The sequence below is a fragment of the Agelaius phoeniceus genome, chromosome 20 (assembly GCF_051311805.1).
Source record: "Agelaius phoeniceus isolate bAgePho1 chromosome 20, bAgePho1.hap1, whole genome shotgun sequence".
Taxonomy (NCBI): domain Eukaryota; kingdom Metazoa; phylum Chordata; class Aves; order Passeriformes; family Icteridae; genus Agelaius; species Agelaius phoeniceus.
In genome coordinates this window covers 3,138,790-3,152,204 of record NC_135284.1, presented here as the reverse complement: position 1 = coordinate 3,152,204, position 13,415 = coordinate 3,138,790, and the positions used below count along the sequence as shown (strand labels likewise).

General features: G+C 57.4%; 3 protein-coding genes across 6 annotated transcripts in view; 2 read left to right on the top strand and 1 right to left on the bottom strand.

Annotated features, from left to right (window-relative positions):
- The first annotated feature begins 111 nt into the window (after window positions 1–111).
- GEMIN4 (gem nuclear organelle associated protein 4) lies at window positions 112–4,288 on the top strand. 3 transcript variants are annotated; one of them, XM_054646805.2, is made up of 2 exons: window positions 112–3,654; window positions 3,786–4,288. In XM_054646805.2, the coding sequence occupies exons 1-2, from the start codon at window positions 1,035–1,037 to the stop codon at window positions 4,031–4,033; spliced, it is 2,868 nt and encodes a 955-aa protein (XP_054502780.2). In that variant the 5' UTR covers window positions 112–1,034; the 3' UTR covers window positions 4,034–4,288. The 3 variants fall into 3 exon arrangements, with proteins under 3 accessions (XP_054502780.2, XP_054502779.2, XP_054502778.2); XM_054646804.2 differs by having other exon boundaries at window positions 112–3,689; window positions 3,744–4,288; XM_054646803.2 differs by having other exon boundaries at window positions 112–4,288.
- Window positions 4,289–4,723: 435 nt separating this feature from the next.
- On the bottom strand, window positions 4,724–10,345 carry TLCD3A (TLC domain containing 3A). Its single transcript, XM_054646808.2, has 5 exons — window positions 10,033–10,345; window positions 9,311–9,394; window positions 7,086–7,299; window positions 6,887–6,982; window positions 4,724–6,496 (listed from the first exon to the last, which is right to left on the bottom strand). The coding sequence occupies exons 1-5, from the start codon at window positions 10,152–10,154 to the stop codon at window positions 6,227–6,229; spliced, it is 786 nt and encodes a 261-aa protein (XP_054502783.2). The 5' UTR covers window positions 10,155–10,345; the 3' UTR covers window positions 4,724–6,226.
- A 64-nt stretch (window positions 10,346–10,409) lies between these two features.
- The window catches only part of VPS53 (VPS53 subunit of GARP complex), a 64,431-nt gene continuing 61,425 nt past the window's right edge, over window positions 10,410–13,415 (top strand). For both annotated transcript variants that reach the window (XM_054646839.2, XM_054646838.2), the window contains exons 1-2: window positions 10,410–10,561; window positions 13,066–13,146. In XM_054646839.2, coding sequence (XP_054502814.1) covers window positions 10,478–10,561; window positions 13,066–13,146 — 165 coding nt within the window. In that variant the 5' untranslated portion in view covers window positions 10,410–10,477. The remainder of the gene's footprint in view (window positions 10,562–13,065; window positions 13,147–13,415) is intronic.

Below are 13,415 nucleotides of genomic sequence, written 5' to 3'. Positions count from 1 at the left end.
AAATTCCAGGGGGAAATTGCGCTCAAGAGCCCCTGGGGTGTTTCTCACTGGGATTCTGCTATGGATGGGGTGGTTTCCACTCCTTCTCCAGGAGATTTCCATGAGCTGAGGCTGTGCTTTGGGGTTTGCAGCTGCAACGTCTGCTGAGGTGCCAGGGGGCAGCTTGAAATAAGATTTGCAGTTGGGTTTTGATAAGAAACTTTGGAAATAACGGTTCAGGATTTATTCCTTTGGAATGAAGTCACTCTGCTTTTTCTGGGAATACAGGGAGTCACTCCTGGCGTTGTTTGTGCCAGGTATGCTGCCTGACTGCTCGTTTTCCTGATGAAAAAATTAAATAAAATACCTTAAATTGGGTTCTCGTCATGAAACTTAAATGAGTTTCATGGAGATCGGGCATTTCTGAGCTGGAACAGGAGAAATACCTTGCTGCAGTTTTGTCTGAGCTTTTCAATTCACTTTTAATGAATTGAAATAATAGGTTTTGAATCCTATTGGTCAAATTAAACACGTTGATATTGGAGCACAGAGTTAATGAATTAATTCATTAATTAAGCCCAATTCAATTTGTTTTAATGACTGTTTTGAATCCTATTGGTCAAATTAAACACATTGATATTGGAGCACAGAATTTAATTAATTAATTAATTAAGCCCAGTTCAGGTTTTTTTAATGACAGTTTTGAATCCTGTTTGTCAAATTAAACACGTTGATATTGGAGCACAGAATTAATGAATGAATTAATTAATTAATTAAGCCAAATTCAATTCGGTTTTATTGATGGTTTTGGATCCTATTCATCAAATTAAACACGTTGATATTGGAGCACGGCAATAAATGAATGAATTAATTAATTAATTTAGTGGCGGTTTTGAATCCTATTCGTCAAATTAAACACGTTGATATTGGAGCATGGTAATTAGTTAATTAATTAATTAAGCCCACCTCCGCCCCGCCAGGGGGCGCTGTGGGCGCGGCTTGCGGCGTGACGTCAGCTCACCGCCGTGGTGACGTCATCGCTCGGCGCCGCCGCCATGGAGCCGGCGGAGCGCGGGGCCGCGATGGCGCCGGGCTGTCCCGGGGGCCCGTGGGCCGTGGGCGAGGAGACGGCGATCCTGCACGGCGGCTTCCTGCTGGCCGCCCGCCTGCTGCAGCCGCGGCCGCTGCGGGAGCTCCGCAAGGCCGACTGGCCCCGCGCCGGGGTGCCCATCACGGACGCGCTGCGCGAGATCGGCGAGCGCTGCCCCTCGCCGCGGGGCCGCTGGAAAGAGGAGGCCGTGGCCATCGTGTGGGCCAAGATCCTGCTGCCCGCCCCTCCTGCCGCCGCTGCGGCGCTGGAGTGGGGCTGGAAGGAGGACGGGTTCTTCTCGGTGGGCGCGATGATCCCCGATGTGAACCACACCGCGCTCTTCGAGCTGGTGAAGGCGCTGGGCGTGCCCCGGCTCTTCGTGCAGCTGCTGCTGGCGCTGCCCCCCGGCGTGTGCCGGGCACAGCTGGAGAGCTTGGTGCAGTACATCTCCAGCGACACATCCCCGTCCGACGTCAGCTTCTTCTTGGACGTGTGGTGGGAGGTGCTGAAGCACAGGGAGGGACAGGAGGATGCCACGGTGTCGGCGTTCGGCGCTCTCATCCATCAGCACGGCGGGGAGCCCTCGCTGGAGGATGGGCTGCAGCCCCCGAAGAGGTTCAAGGGTGACCCTGCTGCCCCCGGGCTGCCGGCGGTGCTGCTGCAGGGATTGAAGCAGATCCGAGGCAGCATCGCCCAGCCCCGCCTGAGGTGCCACGCCCTGGCCAACCTGGCCGAGCTGCTGTGCCTGTCCTCGGGGCTGGGGCCAGGGGACAGCCCCCTGCCCATCACAGAGCACCTGGCCAAGCTCAGTGCCATGGTCAGCCTGTGGAGCAGTGACGCTGACAGCCAGTACCACCCCTGTGGGCTGGGAGAGAAGGTGAGGGAGGCAGAGAGGAGCATGAGCCTCCTGTGCCTGACCAGACCCTCCCGTGAGGAGCTCTTTGCTGGCTTGGACTTGCTCTGCAGCTTGTTGCAGGCCTGGGGAGAGGAGCTGCAGGACACTCTGAGGGCACCTGAGGAGCTGAGCTTCGAGAGCTACCGGCTGCTGGATGCTCTGACCAGCCTTGGGAAGAACCTGGATTTCCTCTCAGAGACCAGAGACCTGGGGGAGGGTGAGACACATCTGGTGTCAGAGCTGACACAGCTCACCAAGGACTTCCTCAGGGACACCAGTGCTGTCCTGGAGGATCTGGACACCAGCCTGGTGTCTTCAGTTGCCATGGCAATCATTGCACAGAGGCTGGACCGCCACGTGGACACCTGCTCTGTTTTTGCATCTGAAAAGACCTGGGCTTTCTCAAAGGCCTGGGTTGAGTGCCTGGTGGAAAACAAAGCTCTGTTCCAGACCCCTGAGCTGGTTTTGAAACTGCTGGAGACACTGGTGAGCTTTGCCACATCCCACCATGACAAGGAGACCCAAGAGCTGCAGATGCAAGTGACCAAAGCCATCGTGGAGTGTTACACTGAGCTCTCATTGAGTGACAAAAACAAAGTGATCTCAGGTGTCCTGGCGTCCTGGGGTGGCCCAGGCCTGTCCCAGAACGTGCAAGTTGTCAGGGAGGGTTTCCAGGAGGACCTGAATGTGACTTTGAACCAGATCACAGAGAGTGTGTCTGATGAAGGCCTGGCCAGGGCGGTGGATTCTGTGGCCAGGCTGACACTGCTGTCCCCTGAGGCCACAGTGAAGCAGGTTTGTCACCTCGCTGTGGTCAACCTCGGAGCACACCAGTTCCTTGCCCAAATCCTCTGCTCCTTCCCAGCACTGAGCTTCCTGGAGAGCCACGAGGATGCAGGCAGGCCACACAGCCTGGTGCTGAGGTGTCTGCAGGAGGCAGTGTGGGGGAAGCTTTCCACAGCACGGGAAGAGGAACAATTCCTTCAGTTCCTGGCCTTTCTTATGCAGCCAGGCTCAGCCACCCCACTTGTGTCACCTGCAGAAGTGACCAAAGCCTTTGTCCTTCCCTGTTTGAAGTCAGGCTGTGCTCAGATTGAGCTGAGCCTGCAGATTCTCAGTAAGGTTTTGGGAATACCATCCTGCTCAGAAGAGCACTGGATCAAATCCTGCCACCCATTCCCGCTTCTCCTCAGCCTCTGCAAACTTCTGGATGGTTACACCAAGTACTGGCATCAGCCTAGGGAGCAGCTCTTCCCTTCCTTGGAGACTAAAGACCTGATTCTGAACATCCTCTGCCAGCTGTGTGAGCTGCTGGGACCAGAGACCGTCCCCTCCCCGGAGCTGTGGGTGCAGTCGCTGGCCTGGCTCCACAGGAAGGTGGCAGCTCTGGACTGGACTGTGGGGCTCCGTCTGAAGAACCTTTATGGGGACCACTTCAAGAACGAGGTCCCAGCAACACTGTTTGAGATCTGCAGGTTCCCTGAGGATGAGTGGACATCCCAGTCCTGGCCAGCCTACGGGCCGGGCAGCGGGCTGCTGGCATGGATGGAGTGCTGCTGCGTGTCCCCAGCGCTCAGGGACACCATGCTGGCACTGCTCTCCGTCAACGTGGACAACCCTGAGGAGGTGAATCTCTTCAGCAAAGGCTTCCTGGTGGCCCTCATCCAGGTGCTGCCCTGGTGCAGCCACGGTGAGTGGAAGAGGCTGGTGCCTGTGGTGGAGCAGCTGCTGCAGAGGCAGGTGCTGCACGTGCCCTACACGCTGGAGTACGTGCAGCACCTGCCCCTGCTCAACCTCCGCCCCTTCTCCTGCCACCTGCAGCTCTCTGTGCTCCTCCTGAGGGGCTTCCAGCTCCTCTGCAGCTCCAGCTGCTCCAGCTGGCTGCCCCCAGAGGCCTGGCTGCACCTGGTGCAGCTCTACTGCTCCAGCCTCACCGACCTGCTGGCCTCCCTGCAGGCCACGGCGCGAGCCGCGGCTCAGCCCTGCGCGCAGGAGGTGTCCTTCACCTGCATCCAGCTCTTCTGCCACCTGCTGCACGTGGCTGCCATGCTGCCAGCTGGGGGCTGTGAGGAGCCCCTGCTGGTGGTGGCCCTGGAGGTGCTGTCACAGTATGAGGTGTCCAGCAAGGCTGACGTGTCGCCGTGTGCCGCGCTGCGCAGAGCCAACGAGGGGCACTTCCTGCAGTCCGTCACCGACAGCCTGGGGCACGAGGAGCTGCGCTGCACCCTCCTGCAGAAGCTCAGCAAGCTGGGAGCACGCTCAGAGCACTGATCTGGACCTTGTAAGATCTGTAATAAACCCTTATTTTTCGTTTTTTGAGTTTATTCCCTCCCTGCTGTGTTCTCCCGCTAAGCACTGGAAGTAGGAGTATAAAGATGGGTAGGAGGAGCCACTTTGGTTTTCCATTGGAATGACTGGGCAGAGCTGTTCCAGAGCCAAGCTGCCAGTTCTGTGGCTGCAGCCTTGCCTGCTGGCTCTCTGCATTTACACAGCAGCCTCCAGCATCGAGGAAATAGCTTCCCTCTGGCTGCTTTGCCACAAGCCCTCTCCTAGTCCCGGGAGAATTGCTGGTTTTGCCACGTGCTGCCTGAGGCTGGAAAGCAAGTTGGAGGCTGGGAATCGAGTTGGGTGAGTTCAGGACAGGCAGGAGCCTTTGGAAATCCATGTGTGCTGCTTCTGCCCGGAGGTGGGGGTGCAGCAGTAACCCCACATGTAACGCCCCCACCCAGCAATGAACAGCACGTGGAAGAGCCAGCCAGTGGTGTGACTCAGAGAGGAAATCTTTATTGGTCTCCTGATAGTAAATAGGGCAGTGTTAGTGCAAACTGAGGTGCCTCATTGGCTGGGGTTTTTTTTTGGTCCTTACATAAGGCACGTTATTCGCAATGAAAACAGTGAGATACAACATCTGTAAGGAGTTGCAGGAGTTTGTAACATCAGCTGGTCTTGGTGGTTACTGTGACTGTGGAGTCTCTGCAACAACAACCACAGGTCGGAAGAGGCCCTTTTTGTTTTTTTACACTGTATCCAGAACAGCAGCTGTGGTTGGGATGAGATCCAACGCCCAAAAGATCCAGGTTTCACAGAGCTTGGCTGCTGGTTTCAGACAGAATGAAAGGCACAGAGTGGTCACAGGTCTCTGGGCATGGGGGCCGTGCCAGGGCTGTGCCAGTGCAGTTCCCTGCCTGGAGCAGGCACAGGAGGCTGCAGGAGGAGGTGGCTGTCCTGGCTGCAGGGGATGAACTCAGCTGTGGTCTGATTGCACACATCCTGTGGTGCAGGGCAGGCTGGGGAGCCTGTACCCATTTTGCTGTGACTAAAAGTGGAAATCAGCTGAGCTGGTCAAGGACCAGCTGGTCAAGGACCAGCTCAGCATCCTGCTCTGGGGTTGCTGGTTCTTCTGTGCAGCCCCACGTCTGTCCCTGGCAGCCTCATGGGGGTGGGATGGGGCTGGAGGGATGGACTGTACAGGTGTTTCCAGGGGCTGGTGGTGCCAGCTGCAGGGCAGGGCCTGCCAGGTGGTTTTAAATACCTGCTGAGGGGATGCAGGCCAGATAAAAGCAGCTGTGGTTAGGGGAGGGAAAATTGCACCCCTTGCCAAGGAAGGGCTCTGCACAGTGCTCTGCGTGTTGGTGGTGAGACAAGGACTTGGCAGGCTCCTGTCCCCATCCTGTCTGAGACAGCAGAACCATTCCCTGTCCTGGCATGAGCTTCTGCCCTCCAGCCCTGCTGGGAGCACAGGAGTCCCCCCAGGACTGTCAGAGGTTTGTAGAGAAAAGCACCCAAAAGCACCGTGTGGGGTTGAGTGGAGCTTGAGCCCAGCAGCAGCAGCAGGAGGAGATGAGGTGCACGTGGAAGGTCAGAGGCCGAACAGGGCTGTAGTGTAGAGCTGAGGTCAGTAAAGGTCAGGAAGGGCTCTGCAGAGCTGTGCTGCAGCTCCAGGCCTGCCTGGGGCCGCGGCAGGTCCGGCACAGGCTCCCCATGGCCGGGGCTGGGCCTGCTCCAGCATCTCCGCGCCGGTGTCCGGTGTCAGCGCCGGGGGGGCTGGAACAAACCCCTCTCGTGTAACCCTCGGGCCGCAGAGCCGCATCCCAGCGGGAATGTCGCGCTTCCAGGCCGGCTCCCCCCTCGGCAGGAGGACGCGAGGAGAGCCCTCCAAGCCCCGGCTGTGCTGCGGACGGGAGGCGCTTCCAGCGGAGCCGCCGCTCCCCAGGGATGGGCCGGGGGCTGCCCCGTGCCAGCCCCTGCCGTTATCAGCTCCGTTATCTGCTCCGGTGGGCGGGAGAGCCGCTGTAGAGCCGGGCGGCCTTGCGGCAGATGAGCATGAACCAGTAGAGCTGGGGGGCGATGAGGGAGGCGTTGGCGATGTTGCAGTGCAGGGGGATGCGGAACGGCACCAGGTACACCGGGATCCCCACCTGGCGGCCGTAGGCCGCGTACATGAAGGGGAAGAGGAGGATGCGGCACACGAAGAAGGTCACCAGGACGAGGATCCCGTTCACCTTGTGCAGGAGCGTGTCCTGCATTTTGAGCTGGGGAGGAAGGAGGCGAATGTGGGCTGAGCAGCATCGCAAAGCTCCGGGGCACTGGTGGTGCTGGGAGCATCCAGGAGGGCTGGAGGAAGGGGAGTGGGAAGGGATGGAGGAGGGCAGAGGGCAGGGGTGGGAATTAATGTGGTGCAGGAGAGGGCAGCACCAGCCCAAGGGCATGCTGGGCATGCTGGTTACTGGGAGAGAGGGATGGGACACTGGGAGGAAGGCAGCACTGCAGGGGAGATCTGTGCCACAGCTGTGGGGCTGCTCCTCTCTGAGACACCCCCAGCTCAGCCAGTGCCTGGAGAGGGCCTGATGGGCCCTGGGCCAGGGAAAGGGGATGAACTGCTGGGGGCTTCCCAGCCCTGAGCCCCATCCCTCCTGACCTACCTGCATGAGGATTTTGCCCAGTGAAACAAAAGGTGTGCTCAGCTCTGCTGTGAAGATGCAGCCCACGAAGAAGTCCCCCAGCTCTCCCCTGAAATGCTGTAAAGAAAGCCGGCACTGAGCACGGGGCCCTGCAGAGAGGTGTCCAGGAGCCAACACCCAGCATGTCCAGGGGGTCCTGGACTCCTGCAGCAGCCCTTACCTGGGTAATGGGGGTGAGCACGATGAGGATGAAGAGGTGGTGGGTCACCATCAGCCTCTCCTGCAGGAGGAAGCTCCACACGCTGGCCAGCGAGTGCTTCTTCTCCAGGATCCCCTTCTCCTGGCTCTTGTGCCAGTGGCAGAGGTACATGACATAGATGTCATAGGTCATGTAGGGAACCAGGACCCAGACGTACTCCACAGCCAGCCAGTGCCTGGGGAGGAGCAGCACACACAGAGGCATCACAACAGCTCCCAGCACCTTGCTCTGGGAGATGATAGAAGAGTCTTTAGGACTGAAATGGCAGCATTTTCAATGGATTTTGAAGCTGAAAGGGGGTGAGTTTTAACTCTGTTTGGCTCAGCAAGTACAGGCTGAGCCAGAGAAAAGGTGCCTGGTACGTGTGGAAGAAGGATCTCAGTGCTGACCCTGCTGCTGCTGGGCTGTGCCAGGCACTGAGCTCAGCCTGGCCAGGCACAAACACAGCACTAAGGATGGATCCTGATTAGCCCCACAGCCAGGTGGTTGCTGCACGGACCAGAGGCACAGCATTTTTTGGGATCCAGCACCAAGCTGACACCTTTGCACAGGTGATCTCCTCCCTAAGCCCTCAGACCCCCAGAGCTGGTGCTTGGTGGTGGAAACCCCCAGTCCTGGGTCTCTCCTGCCTGTCACACTGCACCAGCTGGCTGCCTAACCCAGGGAATGCTTGGGAAGCACGTGGAGAACTCAGAGTTAACCAGGGATGGCTGGCCTGGAGTTTGGAGAGTGAAGCACAAAATATCCAATATAGGCAATAAACCCCCATGAGGCGTTCGTCAGTTGGGAAATAATTGCAGGCAGCTGCCTGTTCCCAAAGCATGTTGGAATCCTGGTTGCACAATCGGGGCAGCAGCAAGCCCTGCTCTGCAGGGACACCAGCCTCCTTAAAAAGTCCTGCATGAAATCACACTGATTAAAAAAAAAAAAAATAGACAAAACTACCCTTTGCCGTTGCTTGGAGAAATGTAGCTTGGGGCTCAAATCTCTTTTTGCTCTCTTGCCATCCCAAGAAAAAAATTGTTGTGGCAGTCCTGCTCCAGATGGAAATATGGAGTGGTGTGAAGCACGGGTGGCAAGTGATTGTGTTTGCAAAACTTGCCCAGGGCTTTGGAGGGCAATTACAGCACCAGCAATCTAACGATTGTCTGCCTCTGGAAATAAACTGGCAAATTTTACCGCAACCTTTGTGATGCTTCCTGGCTCGCTGTCTTGCTGTCATCTTCCCTGCTGAGCACTGGGCTCAATTTCCTCCAGATTCAAAGAAAATCTAGGTCTCTGCCCACAAAGTGTTTGCACAGAGCCCTTGGCCTTGAGTACACCCAGGCAAGCAGACAGCTCCGGGGGAAGGAGGGCTGCTGGCAGCACCTTCTGTCTGTGTGGCTTTGGGATCCATCATCTGCCTTATCTATACAGCAGAAATTTTATTTCAGAACAAAAAGATAACTCATAGATTGCCTGGGTTAAGCAGGTGTGAGGATCTGGGTAGATATCTCTACCTAGAAGAGCAAGGCAAGATAATTCATATCTGTGTGTTAAAGACAGGTGTGTATGGCCAAGGTGGCAGCCCTTCCTAAAATTCACCCTAAAATCGGTGTGTGATGGTTGAATTCCAGCTCAGCATAATTATATTCTTCCCTCCTGCAATCTTCTCTGCTAGTCTGGATAATAGCTCTGTTTTTAAGTCTTCTGACCCAGATTACACTATCACTGCTCCTGAGAGCCACTTCTGGGCAGTTTATCTCAGAGCACCGAGGACAAGGCAGCAGGATTTTCCTTCAGAGCAAGCTCCATCCCAACTTTACCATTTCTGGACTATTTCAGAATCCTTTTGGCATGCCTTGATTTACCTCTGAAATCAGTTCTCAACAGGTCTGTTTGACTCTACAATTTCAGTTTCCAGCAAGGAGACTCCCTGGCCCTTCAGAGCTGTTGATATCTGTATTTTTCTCTCATATCCAGCCCATGTTCCAGCCCATGTTCCAGCCCATGCTTTGAGGACCCTGTGCTGGCAGAGCACCCCCAGGCCTGAGCAAGCTGCTGCTGTTCAGGGGGTGTACAGCCAGCACATTGCCCAACCCAAATGGGGCAAAGAGGAGCACGAAACCGATTTTCCTCTCCCCTTTGTACGTGCAAGCCTTTGGCAGAGCACATCCTCAGCACATCCCCAGGGGGCTCTGCCTTACCTGTCGTGCACCACGTTCTTGCAGCTGAGCATAACCGTGATCCCCGACACCGTTGCCATCGTGGCTTGGACCGTTGATACCAGCCTGAAACGGACAGAGAGGAAAGGGCTCACCCCAAATGTGACCCCAAACGGGCCGAGGCTCGGGGCTGCCACCGGGAGAGCTGGTGGCACTGAGATACCCGCTCCGTGCACACCCCAGCGCCTCGTCACGGCGAGGACGTGTCGGGGTGGCTGTGCCAGGGGGATCGTGCCGGCTCCCGTCCCTTCCACCCCCGTGGGCCGGTGGAAACACTGCCGGTTCCCCGTGGGCAGAGGGAGGGAGGGAGGGAGGGAGAGCTGCAGCGGAGCATCCCCGGCCCGACAGCGGTACCGCGGTGCGGGTCCGGCCGGGCAGAGATGCCGGTGCTCGGGGGGATGCTCTCACTCGGGGGGATGCCCGTTTTCCGGTGGGATGCCCGTTTTCCGGTGGGATGCCCGTTCTCCGGTGGGATGCCCACGCTCGGAATGCTGCTCCTTGGTGCCGGTCCTTGCTCCCCCCGCTCGGGCCAGCCAGGGACCGTTCCCCGGAGCGTCGCGGCACCCCCGAGTCCAGGCTCATGGCCGGCGCGACTCGGTGCTCGTGGCCCGCCCGGATCGCTCCCGGTCCCGCTCCCGGTCCCCATCCCGGTCCCGGCGGGTCCCGCCGCGGTTCCCGTCACCTCCCGCCGCTGCCGCCCGTACCTGCCGCTGAGGAGGATGCGGTCCTTGAGGCTCAATCCCGGGGCGGCCCAGCGCAGCAACCGGATGCAGAGGATGAAGAGCCCCGGGAAGAAGGCGGAGGCGAGGGCCAGCGTCCGCCACATGGGGACGAGCGCGCTGTCTCCCGCCGCCGCTTGTCAACAGCCGGCCGGGCGGCGAGAGAGCCCGGCTCGGCTCGGCTCGGCTCAGCTCGGTCCGGCTCTGCAGGGCCAGGCTCGGCTCGGCTCGGCTCGGTCCGGACCAGCCCCGCCGCTCCCGCCGCCGCCGGGACGCGCCCCGCTCCGCCGGGCGGAGGCTCCGCCCCCGTCCGGTGAAACCCCGCCCACTCAACGGAACCACGCCCATCCCGGCACCTCCCCGGTGGCTCAAGCCCCGCCTCCCGGCGGCCCCGCCCCTCCCGCGCGCTGCCGGCGGAAGCGGCGCCGCCATGGAGGAGGACGAGCCGGAGCTGGAGGCCGGGCTGGAGGCGGCGCTGGAGCTGGCGCCCGCCGTGCAGGCCGCCATCGAGCAGGTGCGCCGGGCGGGCCCCTCTGCTCAGGGGACAGGTGCGGGCGAGGCCCGGGGCCGCTCGGTGAGAGCCCGCGGCCGGCTCCGAGCCCTTCCCCGCCGGCTCCGGGCCTTCCGCTGCTGGGCCCGGGAGCCCCGGGCTGGCCGTGCCCTGTCAGCCCCTGTGGGCTCGAAGCGGCCGGGCCCGCGTCGGGGGCTGAGCGTGGCTCGCCGTGTCCCCGCCGCTGATCGCAGACGCGGTCCGTGGTGTGCAGAGCAGCCTGGTGCCCGTGGCTCGGCTGGAATTGGGATAATGGGAATGTCCTGGTTCCATTGCGGTGAAACACACGGGGTTTGCATCCAGAGGGTGCTGGCACTGCCCAGGCTCCCCAGAGAAAGGGCACGGCCCCGGGGCTGCCAGAGCTCCAGGGGGGTTTGGGCCCCGCTCCAGGGGTGCCCAGGGTGGGGGTGTTGGAGGGGCTGTGCAGGGACAGGAGCGGGGCTGGATAATCCTTGTGAGGCCCCCCCAGTTCAGGGCATTCTGTGTTCCAGTGTTCTCTGAAACCCTTTGTGGCACCTGGAGCCAATCCTGTGAGAACCCAGGGTCAAACCATGGCCCTTGTCCTCTGTGACTGAGCCTGCCCTGCCTGCAGTGACCCTTCCATCCCGAGGGCTCTTCCTGGAGCAGAAGTCGGGGCAGCAGCAGTGTCTGTCTCACAAAGCAGCACTCAAATTTAAGTTTTTGCACTTTCTTGAGTGTTGAGGCTTGTGGGTTGCTTTTGGTGGCCCTCTTTGAAGAGCAAGGGGTGACTTTGGGAACTGGTAAATTAAATGGCAACTTGTAAAGGGGACCTAGAGCTTGTCCAGAGAAAGAATCCTCTGCACCTGTAGACGTGAGTTTTTAAGCAGTGGAGAACCCACCACATGCCTGGCTGAATTATTTTAACAAACATTAATTAAAGCTGTAGTAAAATATTCACATCCTGAGCACTGGGAGATGCTGAGGATGACACCACCTGCTGCTTTCCAACTTCCTCTCTGGCACTTCTCAGCCCAATAATCCTGTTCCTCCTGTCAGTGTTCCCTAACCAGTTTTGGGGCAAAAGCTGCCCAGTTCTGGTTAAATGAGCAGAGCTGGCTCAGCTGCCCTGCCGGAAGCAGGGTGGGGAGCACAGGCAGGACTGGTGCCCCACCAAAGCCAGGCTAGCATTTCTGATTAATAGGTTGTGACAAATTGCTGGGAGTGACAGCTCCTGCAGCTGCTCCAGCTGCCTGCAGCACTGATCCCTATCTGCACTTGGAGTGGAGCTCCTGAGCAGCCTTTATCTCCCATCTCACCTCTTGTTTCATCTGCTCTTAATACCTGTGGAGGTTTGGGGTTTGTGGGGATTGGTTGAGTGTGAGTTGTGAGCAGGATGGGCTGAGTGTGATGCTGCAGTTGTGCTCCTACCATGGGCTGATGCTGGATCATTCTCTTCACTCACCACAGCCTCGTGCATGTTTAACTGCTGCCTGCTTCTCCTGGGCCACAGGATGACTGGGAAGGCTTCCCAGGAGGGCTGGTTCAGGCAGAATTTGCTTTTATCTCACAAAATCACTGATTTCACAGTGCATAAATGCTGTTTTGTGTGCCCAGGTGTGAAGGCTTTCAGGGGATGCTGTGTGGGGTCAGCTCTGCTTTTGCCAGGGGCATGTTGGCCTTGGGGTGCAGAGCTGATGTAAATTTGGGACAAATATCAGAATCATGGAATACTTTGGTTGGAAGGGACCTTAAAGACCATCCCATTCCTTCCAGCATCCCAGGCTGATCCAAACCTCATCCAGACTGACCTTGAACCCTTCCAGTGATGGCACATCCACAGCCTCAGTGTGGTAGCAGAGAAGGGAAAGCACCACACATCAGTCTCTGGGGACAAAAAGCAAATCCTGGCAGCTGTGTTTGTGTTGTTTGAGCTGCTGAGGAGAGATGAGATCTGTTTGCACCACAGCTGCTCTTTCCCCCTGCCCAAATCATTCAGCAGATTGTGTTTCTCTTTGGTGAAAAGTGGCAAACCCAAGTCTCCAGAGAACTTGTACAGCCACTCCTTGATTCATTCATGTTTCCTATTGTAGGGCTGTGGAAAGCAAACCCTCTGCCTGTCACCATGAGGCCTGGCAAGGCTCTTGCCTGCTGAAAAGAGCAGGGCAGAGCCTCAGTTTGTTCCCAGACAGCAACAAAAGCATCAGCGTGGTTTGGGATACAGAGCTGGTGTGCCTTGGGAATTCCTGGATGGATGGGTTGTGCCAGGGCTGTGTGTGGAGTCGTGTGTGTGGATTATCTGTGTTTATCCAGGCTGATAGCCACAGGAATTTTGGGAGGTCACAGCCCTGCAGAGCATGTGGATGCTCTGCTCCTGGCCACTTGTTAGAGGAATGCTGTGAAACTCAGCTGGAAGTGGGTGCTGAGGGAATTAAAATTGTAGAAACTGTGTAAAGTTACAGAAATCACTGATGATGGTTGATTGTGTTTGTTTTCCTCCCTCTTCCCAGGTATTTCCCAGCCAAGATCCACTGGACAGAGCAGATTTCAATGCTGTGGAGTATATTAATGCTCTCTTTCCCACTGAGCAAGTAAGTAATGCTCCAAATACTCTCAGGCTTCACTTCCACGCTTTTTACTATCAGATTTTACTTCCACCCTTTACTATCAGGGTAACCTGATAGCAAATGACCAAAGCAGTGTTTAAACCTCTATCCAAACCTTTTATTTTAAACACTAGCACAGGAAATAAAGCTTTAACAATAATCACTTCTTAAATTGGCAGCTCACAGGGTTGCTGTCATTATGTGTCTCTTTCCACCCAGAGTGCTTGCTGCAGTTAAAGTCTTGCTTTGATTTG